This window comes from Euprymna scolopes, chromosome 29 (genome assembly GCF_053919585.1).
Source record: "Euprymna scolopes isolate OS-2025 chromosome 29, ASM5391958v1, whole genome shotgun sequence".
Lineage (NCBI taxonomy): Eukaryota > Metazoa > Mollusca > Cephalopoda > Sepiida > Sepiolidae > Euprymna > Euprymna scolopes.
In genome coordinates this window covers 16098242-16116626 of record NC_136510.1, presented here as the reverse complement: position 1 = coordinate 16116626, position 18385 = coordinate 16098242, and the positions used below count along the sequence as shown (strand labels likewise).

At 31.5% G+C, this 18385-nt stretch overlaps 1 protein-coding gene across 2 annotated transcripts in view; it reads right to left on the bottom strand.

The window, feature by feature from the left end:
• LOC145252504 (copine-8-like) overlaps positions 1-18385 on the bottom strand; it is a 157202-nt gene that overhangs the window by 51334 nt on the left and 87483 nt on the right. The window contains exons 7-11 of one of the 2 annotated variants that reach the window (XM_080112009.1): positions 15029-15073; positions 7272-7303; positions 5498-5526; positions 3890-3993; positions 2282-2386 (exon numbers count right to left, since the gene is read on the bottom strand). In XM_080112009.1, coding sequence (XP_079968135.1) covers positions 2282-2386; positions 3890-3993; positions 5498-5526; positions 7272-7303; positions 15029-15073 — 315 coding nt within the window. The remainder of the gene's footprint in view (positions 1-2281; positions 2387-3889; positions 3994-5497; positions 5527-7271; positions 7304-15028; positions 15074-18385) is intronic. The other variant, XM_080112010.1, reaches the window with a different exon arrangement.

The following is an 18385-nucleotide window of genomic DNA, read 5'->3' as shown; positions in this document are numbered from 1 at the left end:
GAGGTACCACCCTCACACATACACCCTGATATAAATAGAAATGTACATGGGGATTTTGAGAGTAGACAGTTGGACTTGAGTTAGTTTCAAGATGAGGAGGGTCAGAGGAAACGTGTTGATGGAAATGAAAGAAAGCTTGAGTAAGCAATGTAAGTGGTTCCCCGGGTTTACTCGTAGATGAAATAAAGAGATCCTTGCCAGAAAATTGGCATTGTGTTTTCGTCTTGAATGCTCTTTACAGATCATCGACCAGTGACGAGAAGAACCGCATCCCCGATAACAAAGATAAAAAAAAAAGGTATCGTGAACTCTTAACACGTATATATGCACGCACACACACACACAGAGTTAGCTACAGTAAGTAGATACACAATTTTAAGGTTCTTAAAGAAGCTCAACCGCATATATGCACACCCGACAGTTTAAAAACTGTATATAAGACTTGTATATAATGAAATGGGGAAGATGTATGCGGACAAGCCTGAGAAACGATATATACAAGAGGCGATCACATAAAGGCCATTAGAACACCCACACATTCGTTAGAGGAAGACGACATAGACACAATTATATAAGAAGGACCAATGCATAACATATCATTGTTATGTTTAATGTAGTATGTAACCTGAGAATCTTTCAAGAGCTCGTGGCATATCAGATAAGATATGAAGTAAAATCCAATTGTGATAAAAAAACAAAAAAACTTGCTTTTGTATGTGACGAAGAGAACGAATCCCAATGAAGCAGAAAAAGAAAAGGTTAAATTCAAACCTTTTTCAGCATTCATCCAAATCGCATCTCAATGTAAAAATCTGGTGCTAGCCTATCATAAGTGAACAGGAAAGAAGAGAAAAGAGTAAGCCAAAGAAAAAGGAGTAGCTTATATTAGCTCTTCGTTTCGCACATCAATTTCGAATCGATTCTCATGTAGCTGACGTCTCTCTGATTCTATTTTTGCTTTTTCTTGCTCCCATCCCCCTATTCCGAATTCACAGCAGTGGGCTGACATCAGTAAACTTTTGTGTACCAAAACAGTCATTAACAATTTTTTTTTTTTTAGGTTTAACCTATTCTATACTGATATAAATTTTTACACAGTAAAAATTTAAAAAAAAAAAAAAAAAAAAAAAAAAAAAACTCATTTTTTTTTATTCCGAATTATTTAATAACTAAAAATTCCATTTTTTACTCGATTACTAAATTAACATTTTTTTTTTTTTCCATAGTAATTTCAAGCTAAATTCAGTTGTTATATTTTTGTATATTAAATTGTTAGGTAATTTGCTAGTGTAACAACTTTTTAAATTTTGTAATCAAGTAAAAAAAAAAAAAAAATAGAATTTTTAGTTGATTAAATAATTTGAAATAAGAAAAATGATTTTTGTTTTAATTTAATCATTTTTATGCAATAATTTATATCAGTTTGAAATATGTTAAACTTTAAAAAAAAAACAAAAAAAAACACTGCTACGAATTCGGACTAGAGGTATATGAGCGAGAAAAAGCAAAAAGTAGAATCAGGGAGACAACAGCTACAGGAGAACCTTCTACTCTATCACCGGTTCAAATGTGGGTGATACTAAGTATACAATTGCGAATTACTTAAGATTTCTACTCGATCATGGTTGACAGAACGAGAACATGCTACCCCCGTGGATTAAATAAAGGATTCTGGTTGAAATTCTGTGCAAATTCCTGAGTTTGATAAAATACACCTGAAGAGGATCAGCAGTTACATCAGCTTCATTGATGATGAGAACACTCAAGATGAGAACAGGATTTTGAATATTTTCTTTATAAGAATTAAGAAAAACTGGTGTTTGTTCGGAATAATGATGAAAAATTGAATTTCAACTAAAAGCAACGTTATTTACTTAATTGTTATGTCGCAATTATTACTACATAAAACATTTACTTTCACGATTCAGCATTCTGACATCATTTTTAAATCCCATAATTTCATACAGTTACCTCCTTGCTATCATAAAACTTCTTCTGGTTATTATTAAATAAAACTTGCAATTTTTTTTTTTTGAAGCAATTTCCATTAATAATTCATTTTCTATTTCATAAATTTTTAGTATTTTTTTTGGGATATGTTACTAACTCAACATGACAATTAAGTAGATGACATTGCTTTTATTTGAAATTCAATTTTTTGATTTTCATTATCCCGAAAAAGCACTGGAATATTAATACAAATTATGACAAGATTTTCTCAATGGAATTTATTCAGTTTTTTTTGTACTTCGTCATAAATGAGAACAAAAAATTTACTAACCTATCATAGTCTCCGTTGCATAACAAGCGGATGTTGATAGTAAATGTTCGCCAGGTTGGGTTCAACGTGCGCTTTATAACTTCTGTTCGGTGCACCACAGTAAAACTAAAAATTTGAAGAAAACAGTCTTAAAACATTGGAAAAAAAAAATAGATGTCAATCACAAGTAAAGTTTGCTTTTTTTTTAATAATCCTATCTTTTTAAAAGAGACCATCTTTTTAATCCTATCTTTTTACAAAGACCATTTTTAGTAATATCTTTTTACAAAGACCATTTTTAGTCATATCTTTTTAAAAAGACCATTTTTAATCATATCTTTTTAAAAAGACCATTTTTAATCATATCTTTTTAAAAAGACCATTTTTAATCATATCTTTTTAAAAAGACCATTTTTAATCATATCTTTTTAAAAAGACCATTTTTAATCATATCTTTTTAAAAAGACCATTTTTAATCATATCTTTTTAAAAAGACCATTTTTAATCATATCTTTTTAAAAAGACCATTTTTAATCATATCTTTTTAAAAAGACCATTTTTAATCATATCTTTTTAAAAAGACCATTTTTAATCATATCTTTTTAAAAAGACCATTTTTTAATCATATTTTTTAATTATATCTTTAAAAGAAAATTTTAAAAATCTTTTTTAAAGACTTTTAAAACAAATCATTATGTCTTTTAAAAGAGTCATCTCAAGTCAAATTCGATTGGAGCTAAGATAGGAATATGTCAGAATCATTGACAATTTTGCATATCATATCAAGTTGTGCTTATTGATAGATGATTAAACAAAGACTGTTGGGCATCCATGACTGAAACTTGGACATGTCACAGACAAATATCAAATATGTTAAACATCGACTGAAATTTATTTATGCAAAATATGATTTGATTACAGAAAGGATTGTGAATGCTATCAACAATTCCATGATGAGTAAGTTTTGGGGAGGCAACCCTATAGAACGGATGAAAAATAAACAGAAAAAAAGCTGCGATGCACTATTTCCTACCATACACCCAAACTCAATCAGAAAAGGTACAAAATCTATATGCTGTGTATGTTACTGAAATCAGGCTGGATAGAATATGTAATCGATGTAATAGATTAGAATTTCTTTTTTATACAAGTCATTACGGTTTGAGCTATAATAGTTTGGTAGAGACCTTTTCTTACACAAACAAGGTCACTTTTATATATATAAAACAATGGTCCACAAAAAATACAATCATTTGACCAGTCTTGCACTACTCTGTGGCTTTATGTCTTAGAGGAGATGCAGTTTGTGAAAATGTAAACAAATAGACAAACACATGGGACAGTGAGGTTTATATATTAGATTTCATGAGCAGTATTTTGAGGCATGTCCCTCTGTATTTTGTACCAATCAACATGTTTTAATAAAGAGAAATCTATTCAATGCAAATGTGTATCAATCGGTATGGTATGACTGTTGATCCTTGTTGCCAACATCCATAAGTGAAAGTAGCGCTATGGAATCAATAGTATTTGAATTTGCGATGCTTAGGTCATCAGTCCTCGTTGGTATCCACTTGATCCCTTCCACATCTCCGAAATGAAAGAAAAAAAAAAATCATTGTAAAATACCTGCCATCTTCGTTGCAGCGATAAAATGTTAGAAAAGGATCTGATTTTCCGAAAAAATCCTTTTTGTCCAACTGATGTGCACTAAACTGCATGGTGGCCACTTCCTGCAAAAGAAAATGTTTCATTTAATACATTTTGCATCTATTATAAACTAGCAAGGCTAGATGACATTGCCCATGCCTTGTGTAAAAATAATACCCGTAACCAATAAAAGAATAAAAATGACTTAATTAGTAACATTAGAATGAAATTGTTAAGTGAAAAAAAGTACCTGCTCGTGTTTAAATCTGCAGAAGCAAATAAAACCTATTTAATAATTGCGATCACAGAGTACATCCACATTAGCAAAAGCATTTGACGACTCCATCAATCATAGATGCATCCCTTTCCTTCCTGTGATTCTCATGTTGGTTTTTCTTTCTCCAATTTTTCTTGAAGTTCATAGATTCATTCACGTTAAACATTTTCTCACACCAAAGGTTATTCTCTATCGCTACCAATCTACTATCAGACCATATATGGAATGATGTTATATTTCGGCTTGTGAATCTCTGTTCCATTTGAAAGTTCTTGATAAATTGCAGAAACGTATCTGTAATTTGATTGGCTCAACTCTTTCTTCTCTGCGACCTCTTTCTCTCTCACAAATGTGATGTTGCTAATCTCAGCCTTTTCTATAAATATTATTATGGCAAGTGTTCTATTACCTGCTTCTTTTATTCCAACTTGTTTGATTCGTTGGTCTAGTAGGCTTGTGGAACTCTTGTCAATTGTTTTCCTCCTACTGATAGCCTTGGTCTTTACAAGCCAAATATCAATAGAGGCCTGTTGTCATTGCAATGATCATCTTTTGGGGAAAATAAAAAATCTCGGAGAAGAAAAAAATGCAAAAGAAAAATGCAGGTGCATTTAAATTAGTTGGTACAACATGGTCATGGAATATCTGAGGAAGAAAATCACTTTCCAGACCTCGACTTAAAAGCCACAGAAAATACTAAAATTTGGAGGAAGCTTATTGCCACCCAAATTCCTGAGAAAACCATCATCTGTTATCAGCAAGAACTCATTGGTAAATTCTTAGTGTGAAGACACAAAGTTATTTTGACATCAAAAGAAATGGAGAGTATTGGAAATCTTGAGAGACTTGTAAATCATATTTCAGGGAACACCACCTATTTTTACCAGTGAGTGATAGTAATAGTAGTAGTTAGTAATTAAAAATATTAAAAAATTAATAAAACTATTTTTAAAAGTAATATAATCAATATGTGAATGTGATTGGCTGGTTGAGCCATAAATACTGAGTGGTAGAGCTGCTTGGGAGAAACACCGAAAGGCACATCGAAAGCCTCACACTAAGGAATACCAGCTCCGACCAGGAACACGTGCTCAATTGGGTGACTTATTAGATTATTTGAACACTGTAGCCAAGACCACTCAGCTACTTTAAACGAATATATCCTTTTCATAGGACATATCAAAAGCTATAAAATTTTATAGGATATATCAAAAACTGTAAAATAAAAACACACGCACTTTGAAAATGTCTACTAGCTGAAAAGTAGACGCCAGGGCTATTTTTTTAAAGTTATTATTAAGACCACTTACCTTGCATGACGATAATTCTTCAGCATTAACTATAAAACAAAATTTAAAAAAAAAAACAGAATTAAGTATATTTTTAATTAAACTTAAGGATATATGTTTACAAATGTGTGTGTGTGTGTGTGTGTGTATATATATATATTATATATGTGTGTGTGTGTGTGTGTATATATATATATATATATATATATATATATATATATATATAGGGTGTCCAACAAGTCACTGAAGGGTTGAAGATCTTTGTCATTACCATTAATGATTTTTTTTTTTTTCTCTATTTCAAATATTTTACAGATAATATTTTGGAAATTAATTATGGATAAGTATGGTTCCAACAGGATGGAGCAACAGCACATATGGCAAGAGTCACAATGGAGCTTCTCAGGCAACGCTTTGGCGACAACATTATCTCTTGCTATGGCAATATCAAATGGTCACCACGTTCCCCAGACTTGACTAGCCCAGACTTTTTCTTGTGGGGATATCTTAAAGAAAGAGTCTATGTTAACAAATCCTGCAAGAATTGATGGAAAACATCAGGAACGAAATAAGGGAGTTAAATCGCAATCCAGAGATTCTGCAATCTGCCATGAATAATGTTTTGGAAAGAGCACAAATATACAACGCTGAAAATGGGCAACATTTAAAAGACTATTTTTCATAAATAAAGATTATTTGAATTTTGCATTTTTTTTTTTTTTTTTTACCAATGTGTGAGATTGTTAAAATTACAGAAAGATATCATCAAAAATGAAAAATCTATTTAAGTTCAAAATCCTTCAGTAACTTTTCGGATACCCTGTATATATAAGAAAAAAATCCAACAGTCCACTCTCATTATTTCGATCTGGCATGGGCCTCAGACAAGACAAACTAGTCAGGTCTGTAGTCGACTTAGAAGTGATTAACATACCGTGCTATGTCTTGTTTGGGGAGGGGAGGATGCAAGTGGAATAATAGGGGTAAAGAACCATTAGATAGAATACTCAAGTAGAAGAGGGAAGTCATTCAGTTGCTTGAATCGAACTGATGAGCTGTTACAATATTTTTGCACAATAATGGAGTATGATCCCGCACAGTTGAGTGATTCTATTTATAAACAATGCTACTAGGACCTAACAAATTGAATTAATTCACGTTCTGCTACCAACCAATCAGAAACCAGAATTGCTCCATAAATATTCAACCTTTCCGTAGCAATTTCGTATATGTTTTCTTCATGTCAACACGGGAAGAACCTTTTGCTCTGTGGATTCCAACTCGAGAACTGTCTACTGCGAACCAGTCACCTCCTAGGACTTGTGTAGAACAAGGAACCATCGGAAACTGTTCTGAAACTAAACATGGCTTAAACTTCTAGAGGTTATGGGCCCAGGACTTTTTTAATTTTTTTTATTTCAGTAAAAGTATTAGTTACACATTAGTATGTTAAAGTGTTAATACAAACAAAATGGATGCAGTTTAACATCTTGGTAGCAGAGCGTAGTTCCGATCTATGGACCTCTGGGTTATTATATTCAGGCCCACAAAACAACTATATGATTATAGTTATATTCACAAGCGATGAATGAACATCAAGGATGATATAATAAAGCGATCACCTTTGCCGAATACAAAAAGAATTTTTTTTTATTTTATCTTTTATGATTGTGTTGGAAACATGAACAATAATCGCCATTTTGTTTTAAACCAACAAAAAAGTGGTTGCTATTTTAAATATTCGTAATGAGACAAAATATTTGAGAAACAAATTAGAAAACTACTGATTACTCACTGATAATGACGCCACTATCTCGTTTTGGACCACTGAAACAAAATAAAATTTAAATCAATAATAAATTTAGACAAAATTATACAAATCGGTCAAATTATATTTATAAATCTAAATTTGTGAGTAATAATCTGGACAAGATGAGAAAACAATTCCACCCAAAAACAGAAGGAAGAAAAAGATTACAATAAAAAAAAAATTTTTAAATAAGGATAAAAAAAGATTGAGAAAAAAAATAAATAAAATAAAAGTAATAAAAATGGGCAAGTTTTCATTAAAAGTGAAATTTATTAACTGAATACAAATAGAATAAGATTTGTTCTTGAGTGACATTGTAAAAAAAAGTATATTATTTTTTAAACCTCTTTGAGGGATCTCATTTCTTAATCATCTTTAGAACAGAAATATATATATATATATATATATATATATATATATATATAACTTGCATCTTGTCTTAAATGATTGGGCGAAAAAAAAAGGGATGATAAGTGAATATATATATATATATATATATATATATATATATATATATATATATATATATATATTCAAATTTATGTTAATCAGCGATACATTTTATTTTTTACTAATGTTTATCCTCTGATGAAAAGAATAGCTTTGAAAATCCATGGATTAAGAGATTTTTCCTCATTATAATTTCTTCTTTTGGATTTGACGGATCAGTACATATTGTAATTTATTCAATTTTATTTTCAATGTCCATTTTTCCTATTTCTTTAATTGCTCTATCTACTATATTGAGCTTTTGATTATCTTGATGCATCCAGATTTTAAAGATAGTATTCATATTTATCTTTGTAGTTCTATATTTTATCCGTCTGTCAATCATAGTTTTTTTTTAAATGTAATAAATATATTGTGTAATTTATATCATTTAAAAATATCAGAGATTTTAACTAAATTTAGAAATGGAGACAATTGCATTAAGGGATTATTCTTAATGGTATATATTCCTAAATATTTTCTTATGAGAAATTAAGAGAGCGGACAAAAAAGCGAAAGAAGTGAAACAAACATGAAGGTTAAAAGATTGCCAGGCAATGCCAGGTTGGGATAGCCAGTAGAATAATATATTTTTGGAACAAGTTGCTGGATTCGATTAAAAACATACATTTTAAAACTAAATTGAATGAATTCAGAAAAACTGAAAAAAAATAAGAGTGAATATATATATATATATATATATATATATATATATATATATATATATATATATATGCATAGATTATCATATAACGATTAGATCACTGTGTGACTGACGTAAAGAACATTTAAAATTAAAATGTTTAAATTCAACATTATTTCACGCAGTTAATAGTAGCAGATTGGATACGGTCTTTGCTAATCGAGCCAGAGACGGCTCGTGTTGCTGAGTTCGAATCTGTCGACTGGTGTCAATCGTGACACCTTGCACTGAAGATTTCCAAAAGGATGAAACACTAGTGTCTTTAGGTATTTAATTATAATAGTAAAAAAAATTTATATATATATATATATATATATATATATATATATAATTATTTTGTTACTGTAATAATTAAATTCCATCCTTTAAAAAAAGCGATGTGTATGTGTGTGTGTATGGGTGCAGCTCAGAGGTTAAGTAATAAGGGTGGAAAGTTGTATGTTTTGGTTTCGATTCTAACTGATGGCAACCGAATCATAAGTTTTGATCTCACTACTATATATTAGGCTTAATATAATAATCGATAGAGAGTTGTCTCAAATAATAAATATGTAATCTGCAGGAATTAAAATACAATAGAACTCTGGCATATGGCATTAATCCGTTCCGGGGTTGGCATTGCAAGGTGAAATCGCCATATGGCAGGGCCTAAGCAAAATTTTAAACAGTACATATTAAAAATTAGTAACAAAACACAGTACAGTATATAATATGCACATGTATATAATCAAACAACATTATAAATAATACTATAAGGCAGGGCAAATGGCATAACCAGGGGCCAGAAGAACATTGTATTCCACATCATAACCTGGAAAAAAAAAAAAAAAAAAAAACTGTATCCCGGGGTTGGTTCTACTGTATCATATTTAAGTATATCTTACAATCAAGCAATGACATGCAGCTTGCTAGTATATATAAAATTATTAATAGTATTATTATTATTCATGTGTATACACAAAATGTTATGAGGAAATATATTTTATGTATCGATTTTCAGTATTTACTTCAACAGTGTTCTATACGAGAGTAGCAGTAGGTAGTAACAGATGCAAATATATGACAAGTAACACAGAATATATTATTCTACTAGCTGTTCCGATCCAGTATTCCCGGCAATCTTAATTTTTGGAAAAGTTTTGGCGCCGCAAGAAAAATGTTTGAAAAGTTTCGATTTTTTCATTTTTTTTAATTTTTTGCCCTGGGTCTAAAAATAGAAACCGCCATAAATCCCGAACCACTCAAAATCACGCAAAATCCTTTTGGAAATTCTCTTTCAAGGTTATTACCCACAATATATGTGATTTGGGGCAAAATCGGAGGTCACTTCTCAAAGTTCTAAAAATTATCTGCTTCATACAAAAGTTTTAACTTTTGTGTTTCACTCATTTTTCTCTATCTTTTTATCCTTTCACTTAATTTCTTCTAAGAAAATATTTACATTTAGGGAAAGATAATTCATAAAAAAATGTGTTTGTTAAAAAAAAAAGTTTAAAATGAGTGGAACATCTTATGAATTGCTGACATTTTTTCAGAATTAAATTTTTAAACAATATTTTTTAAAAAATCATTTAAACTTTCCTTGTTTATTTCTTATTTCAATAAATATTCGATTCATAGCAAATACAAAAAAATATAAAATATGTCTTTATTAAAGTCATATCCGGCACAACAATGTGCCCATGGAAAAATCAACTGATTTTTAAACCTTTAAAATGCCATTGCAAATGTTTTCAATGTTTTTTTTGTTTTTTTTAATATTTGCTTTGGTTTTCATATTATTTCATTCTTCGAACTACTGTTCTCATCACATTTAAGTTGATGTAAACTGACTTTCTTCAGATGTATCTTGTTAAACTCAAGAATTTGCACAGAATTTAGAAAGGAACCCTCGATTTAATGCACAGGAATAGCATGCTCTCAGTCTGTTAACCATTACTGTGTAGAAGTAATTCGCAATTGTATTTTTTTGTGTCACCCACACTGAGGATAGAAACTTCAAAAGATTGTAAGATAAAGTACTTGTTAACATTCACTTGTAATTTACACTCTTCTGGAGGTTGAAGGTTCAATCCTCAGTGCAGGTAACACTCAAAAATACAATTACACATTATTTAAGATTTCTATCTAGTCATGTCTGATAGAACAAGACTATTCTACCCCTGTGGATTAAATAAAGGGTTTCGTTCAAAATTTTATGCAGATTCCCAAATTTGACAGAAAGATTCCAAAGTCTGGTAAGATACACCTGAAGCAGGTTGGAAGTTACATTGACTAAAATGCTGTGAGAATAATATTCAGGATGAGAACAGTAGTCCAAATAATCCAAATAATCCGAATAATCAATCCTCATCTCAAAAATTGCCTTGTTTTGTCTAAAAGTTTGGGTTCAACTCTGCCAATGTTGACCAGAACCTGAAATCAGGATCAGTATTGTTAACTTTTGTACATTTTTTATTTTTTTTTGCAAGGAAGTTATTAATTATCAAGACCCAGAGGCCACTTGAGGATAAGGGTTAATTAATGATCATTATAAAAAGTAATAGTGAAGAATGGGTAGAGATTAATTATTTATGAGAACTGCTCAACAAGAATTTGTATATGTTGGACTTGAAAATGACCACATTATAGCCATCCTGTTGTATTGTGTATCACTGATGGGCAGCTTTAGAAAAGAAGCTTTGCTCATAGAATTTTTGTTTTAAGTAGAGATAGATAGTAAGGAAAATTGCTGGAGTGGTTGTAGCTAAGCAGTTATTTTAAGAAGGTTAAATGGGTTTAATATGCAATAAGAAGACCTTATTTTTATTTTATTAAAATTAATATTGTTAGAAAATTGGGTTTCGCAATATGAAGCAGCATAAAAAAATATTAAAAATTCCTATTTTTTAAAGTCTCAGATAACTGTAACATGATTCATGCCAAACAAAAAATGGATGAACTGTTAAAAGCGATTATTTTAGGCATTGTGTTATATTTTCATCGACATGTGATCGCACACGATACGTTTTCATCCAATAGCAATCAAGTAACCAAATAAAATAAAGCCCTTTTTTATACAAGGGACGTTCCAAAAGTAATGCCTCCTATTTTTTTATTCTGCCCGAATGGATCAGAAAGGATTGCGAATTGCATTGTTATGATGACTGAACCTGCATTCATGACCTGAAAGTTTCATCTTTCTCTTGCACATATTGACAGTGTAAAACTAAGAAAGCAACCCGTCATGGACGCATGTCAGAAACAGAGATGCGTTACTGAATTCCTTTATACAGAAAAAAATTGAACCGATCAACATTCACTGGCGTCTGTTGCATGTTTATGAAGCCAATGCAATTGATATCAGCACAGTTAAGAGATGGGTCCGTTGATTTCAGAGTAGTGACAGATGCAAGTGACAAAGCGAATTCTGGGCTTTTATGACAGAAGCGTCTAATTTGATTCTGAAGGTTGGAAGTTCAATCCTCAGTACGACTGATACTAAGAATACAACTGTGAATTACTTGAAACTTGTACACATTCATAGCTGGCAGAACAAGAGCATGCTACTCTTAAGAATTAAATAAATTGTTTGAAATCCTATGCAGATTCTTGAGTTCAACAAGATACACCTGAAGGTCGGTGGTTACCTCGATTGAAACATTGAGAATAAAAAGAATTTTTTTTCTTTACATTAGTCTGAAAGCGCAGCAGATAGGTGTAATTCTACATCGGGTTAGGGTTATGAAGACAATGGCGCTAATAATAAGGGAAAACACTGAACTAATAAGCAAAGAGAAAAACTTGAAAAGCTTTAGCAAGCCATGAGAAAAAAAAAACAGTGTTTGTGCAGAATAGATTCTGAAACAAACTCATTTCAGGTGAAAACATTACATATTCAGGTGTCATGTCAAAATGAGTATAAATTACAAAAATTACGAAAAAATGACCCAGTAGAAAAATAATTCCAAGTAAAAATAAAATTTATCAAGTTTATCGATTTATACAGTTTTATTGTATGTTTTAATGTTGAAGAGTTCTCAAAATCCCGGGGAGGTAACTTCAGTCGATCATTTTGACAAAACTGACTTATCTCTCTTGCTTTCAATTAAAATCGCATTTCAAAATACCAAATGTTGGACCGTTATTGTTAATGACGTTTTGTAATAACTAGATGTAACACATCTACTTGATCATTTTTCTTAATATTTGGAATTTATACTAATTTCGACATAACACCTAAGTGCATAAGGTCTTCACTTGATATGTGTTTTAAAATCAACTATTCTGTATAAACACACACAAAAACAAAACAATAAAATGATTATAAGTCGAAAATTATGAAGCCGAAAATCATTTCCTGGTTCAACAATTTGTTCGTGATAAGCAATAAATATGGACAAAATCGTTAAGGAATTGATTACAGCAGCTGACTTTTGTTTTATTTGCATATTTTTTAAAGACTTAATTACCGAAATGGATATCAGTTTGAAACCATTAATATGGTATTTATAAGTTTACAATCCCCTCACACACACAGCACCCTACGTTAAGAATGGCTTTCTAAATTTGCACATGGATGTTTCATTATTAAATATGTATGTAAAACACATTTGATTATTTATAAACAAAAACTAAATTTTTTTAATAAAACAATTTGTTATGAAGATAATTCTATAAAAAATCATTAAAAAAAAAAAATAAAATAAAAATATTCTTTTGTTGTTCTGAAGGAAATACAATGACTAACTACTGGACGATTTCTATGAAACTAAGAATTAAATTTCAAATCAAAATAATAATAAAAACATTCATTGTAAGGTAAGTTTCATGAATAAAATCTTTATTTTTTGAAAAATAAACAACTTATAGCGAACAAAAAAAAATTTTCCTGATTTTTTTTTTTTTGTTCAAATGAAGGTAAATATTTACTTATGTTTTTTTTTTTTTAATAAATCAATGATAAAAAAAATGTTTTCTTAAATGACATTGGCTGCTGTGATTTCATTAGCTCAACATTTTGGGCACCTTTGGCTTAGTTTTGTTTAAAAATAGTAATGGCTTGATTTGTTTAGAAAATATTAGTTTAAAATAAAGATAAGGATTTAATTTTAATATTCGTTTAAATTTTATTATGAGAAGCCTAATTTGATATAATAAATTAATCTAAGAGAGAATGTCAACAATTTACTATCAGCCTGCCAGACTTGTTTGTTTAATCGTAAAATTGATTACGAATATTGTTAGATTATGATAATACATACTAAGGTGCATATTATTACGTTTTTTTTATTATTATTATTAAATACAAGGTGAAATGATAAAATTGTTGCCCTAGAAAAGACAACATGATTCCATTTCCTTTTTATGAAAAGTTTTTTTTTTTTTGCTGCATACCATCTACCAGTTGGCTAGTTGTGTACAAATCACATGTCTGAAAGTGGCACAATGTTCAACGAGCAAGATCGGAGATGTGCCACTGTACAACTCATGCTCTCTACTGATCCAAGTTATGATAACAAGACCATTGCCAACACCCTCAAAATGCAAATCCAGACGGTTCAGCACTTGAGAGAACAGCTCAAAGTTTCCAGCCACGGTTATGGTCTTTGGCATGGTTTTAAGTGAAGACTACATCATGCCACTTCACATCTTTGAAGTCCACTTGAAAGTCAACACTAAAGTGTGCCTGGATGTGCTGAAAGGTGTGGTGATCTCCTGGTGCAATCAGATGACCGCTGGCAAACCCTGAGTGTAGCAGCAGAACTTGGTGCCGGCCCACAAGTCCAAAAGCCTCACGTTTGACTTTAGAAGTGCTAGAAATTTGTACCCTTCTTTCACTGGGTGCCCTCCGCCCCCGACCTGAACTGGCTGGACTTCATTTGGTCATCCATTGAGAACATTACCAACATGACCTCCCACAACATCAAAGTCAGCCTGATCACCACCATTCGCCGAACTCCCACTGGCACTTCTGGAAAAGGCATGCTCCCAGTTCCGGACCCGTATCAAGTCGGTGATTGAGGCTGAAGGCAGCTACATTGAATAGATGTTAGCTCTACTACATAATCAAGTTACTTGAATTGATTTTTTTAATAAAAGTTTTAAAATAAAGTTGTAGTGTTGTTTTCTTTATTACGACAATTTTATTGTTCCATCGTGTAAGTATTAGTTGTGCAAACTAACAATATTATGTTGAGTGAAATTTACATTTCTTGTCAATGAAAGATTGGTTGGATTAATGCACAACTTTTTAAACCATTGGTAAATTATAAATGTTCTGATATTTTGTGATTTTAGAATAAAGATGATTTAAAAAAAGAACTGCCTTAAAGATTTACAGGCTTGTGTGTATCCATTTCAGAACGGTGCGATTAGTTTAGTGGATCAGGTTAGTAATAAGAATGAAAAACAGAAAAGAAAGAGAAAAGACTGAAAACAAAAAAAGAGAGAAGAAAGTTGTGGGCAAAGAGGAGATAAAAGCAATTGCAGCAATCTAACTATAAAGAGAGAGAAAAAAAAAAAAGAAAGAAAAGAGCAGTGGTTACTGTAGCGCACTTATTTGTCTTACCCTTCCTGTCTTTGACCAAATTCACCAAACTCTCCATCAACGGCTCTGCGAGGAAATGACAGGATATCGAGTTCATGAGATTTTCAAACTTGTTAAATGCACAAATTAACTAGCGAGATTTTATTAAAGCAATTTGGCCATTCAAAATGTTAGTGTTCTACAGCATCCAATATTAAATTTATTATTAGTTTCGGAATTTTTTTATTTTTTTTAGATGTGGATTGATTATTTGTATTAATCAGACTACTATTCTCATCTTCACTGTTATATTTACAATATTTCAGCTGATGTAACCTCCGACCTTCTTCAGATGCCTCTTTCCAACTTTGGGAATTTAATTAAACTTGGAAATCTTTATATCTAACTCTTAAACCGTTTATTTAATTTACTGGGGTTATGGTTAGCGTACATCCAGGTAGATGAATTAACTTATGTTATTCTTAGATATTTTCTTTAACTCCTTTCTGGGAGGTTAGACACAAGGTCAAGTGTGGATTTGATCAAAGTGTTTCTGTGGAGCAAACTGGATTTGAACTTGGAAAATCCAGGTTTTCTTAATCATTATCAACTCTGATAAAGATTGAACCTGCAACGTCCAGAATTTTTATGTGAACCCTTTATTTAATCTATGAGATTAGATTGAACCTTCAACCTCCAGAAACTTGTCTATGTCGATATATTGCCTAATAGTTAAGTGTTAGTTAACAATCGGTCCTAAATGATACTCTTCTGAAAGTTGATGTTAGAATAACATAAATTAACACTTCTACCGGATGAAAACTTTTGAATTGAAAGCCATGTTTAACTTCGGAAGAGTTTTCAATGGGTAGCTAATTTGTACAAGTCTTGAACTATAAAAGTTTTGCAGACAAAGAACAAGATTTCTTCTCGTGTGGACACAAATAATTATGTGGAGAATTCTAAAATATCCAGTATGTTTTTATTGAGGGATTCCAGTTTTTGATCAGTTGTCACCAGAGTGTGGTTCCATTTGATTGGTCAATTTCTATCACCAGTGTCTATAAATAGAAACTTCTAATTTTCTTTCATCATACTCTCCCATTATTTTTTTATGTTGGAGAAGGAGTCTCCTTGCTGCTTCAGTTACTTGAAGACTTGGTTAAAAAGAATCCATTCTTGACAATCAGTTCGACAAGTGCGGGTTCATGAACTAGCCCATTACTTGTCGGACTGAGATATGCCACCTGGGTATTACCAAGGAGGTTCACCCTTCCAGCCTTGCGACCTGGATTTTGAGTGGGGTAAGTATATCACTTGCTGTCCGAGGCGCCTTGACTGGGGAATGCAGCCAAGGATGCTCAGGCAATTTTTGCTAGGCAAGAGTGCCCCTTCTTTAGGGGAGCTTGCTTGACATCCCCACTTTCCCGATCTTGTGTCACATCATGCTGAGGTGGGTAGCATGTAAATATCTACCCTCTCTTTATATCAAAAATATTGCAACAAACTGGTAGAATGTGAATAATTTGTAAAGAAATGCCGACTCATTTTTCAATACAGAAAATGAGTCAACAATTTTTTCAAATTTAAATATAGCAGACACTAAATGTGTATTTTATTTATTAGTAATGCTTGATCAGTATGATGAAGCAAGTGTTACCTAATCCCTAACCACACTCCCTTTTCAAATGGCAATGCTTGACAACTATAGTGAGGCAAGGGTTGCTTAATCTCCAACCACACCTTCACATCTGGTCAAGATAATGCCTACCAAAATAATCCGTAGACTATAATCTGAAGAGCATCATCACAGCCCAAATCAGGGCAATGTGTATAATTAATTACAATTTTGCAAGTTGTGTCCAGGTGGGCTTATAATTGAACGATAATATAACAGACTGTTGAATATGCGTGACTGAAACTTGATGGACAAGTTAGATGTAGACTGAAGTTTTTATGAACTAACAAGTCACCACTTATCAAGGTCCAGAAGCCATTTGAGAATTAAGTAATGAGTTCAGAGAGAAGTTCTGTGCAAGTTTGACAAAGATTCGCATGTTTGAATACAAAGTTCTCAAGTTCAAAAAGATGCGCCTGAAGTGGGGGTTATATTGATCAAATCATGAATTTGATGAGAATATCAGTCCAAATAATCAGAAAAAAAAAAAAAAAAAAAATCAAATAAATGTATCGGTTAATAATACGAGGATCATAAGGAGAGGAACAAAATTAAATTCAATTCAGAATAATACGAGAGACGTTCCAAAAGTAATGCCTCCTATTTTTCATTCTGCCCAAATAGATCAGAGATGATTGCAAATTGCATTGTTATGACTAAACTTATGCATTCAGGACTTGAAAGTTTCATCTCTGTTGCATATATTGATGGTGTGAGACTAAGTAACCCTTGTCATAAATGCGTGTCAGAAGCAAAGATGCATCGTTGAATTCCTGGCAAAGATGTGTTGAGAATGATGACTATGTAGAAAAATAAATTCTGGAGAACAATTGCACGTTTTAATGGTACCACTCTCACCTTTGTAGCTCTTCAACTTTTTGAGTTAAAAAAAAAAATAAATAAAATAGGAGGCTTAACTTTTGGAATAACCCTTGTATGACAAAGCATGCTCTGGATGCCCATACACAGCCATCATTTATCGTTGACAAAAATGAATTGAGAATGGCAGTAACTATGTAGAAAAATAAATTTTTGAGCACAAAATGTCACTCGTTTTAAGGGTACCTTTCCTCCTCCCTTCTTTATAACTGTTCAACTTTTTGAGTAAAGAAAATAAATAAAAGCTTTACATTTGGAACAACCCTCTTATTATGGAGAAGAATTTAATATGATAAATAGACACCAAGTATTTACGTTATTTATGTTCTAAATTTTATTTAATGGAAATTTACAAGCATTAATGATCAAATTAATCTTAGGATCAGCTTTAAATATTTCTTTTCAATCATAAAGAGAAGCACCACATTACAGAGTCACTCCCAAAAATGCCACATATTTAATAGTTCATAAAATTCACAATCCTTTCTGCAATTCAACTATTGCATTGAGTTTACATTAAGATTTTCAGGTGTCAAATGATAGGATAGGGGTTGAAAGCGCCAACTCTCAGCTTGATGATAGTTTCAATCCTGGCTTGAAGCACTTGCTTGTCTAGTTGCACTGAAGAGCTGTGATACAACAAAACAGTTTCTATGGATGACTATATTTCTTGGATAGGGGGTCCTGTAAGGAAACCACCAACTGCCATTGGCAGTTAAAGCATTGCTCATTGGATAAAATAAATTTCAGCTCTCTGGTAATTGATAATGTTTACATTGAAATTTCGCTTATATTCAGCAAGTGTTGGATGATACCAGTTATGTTGCAAGCAGTTAAGTCAC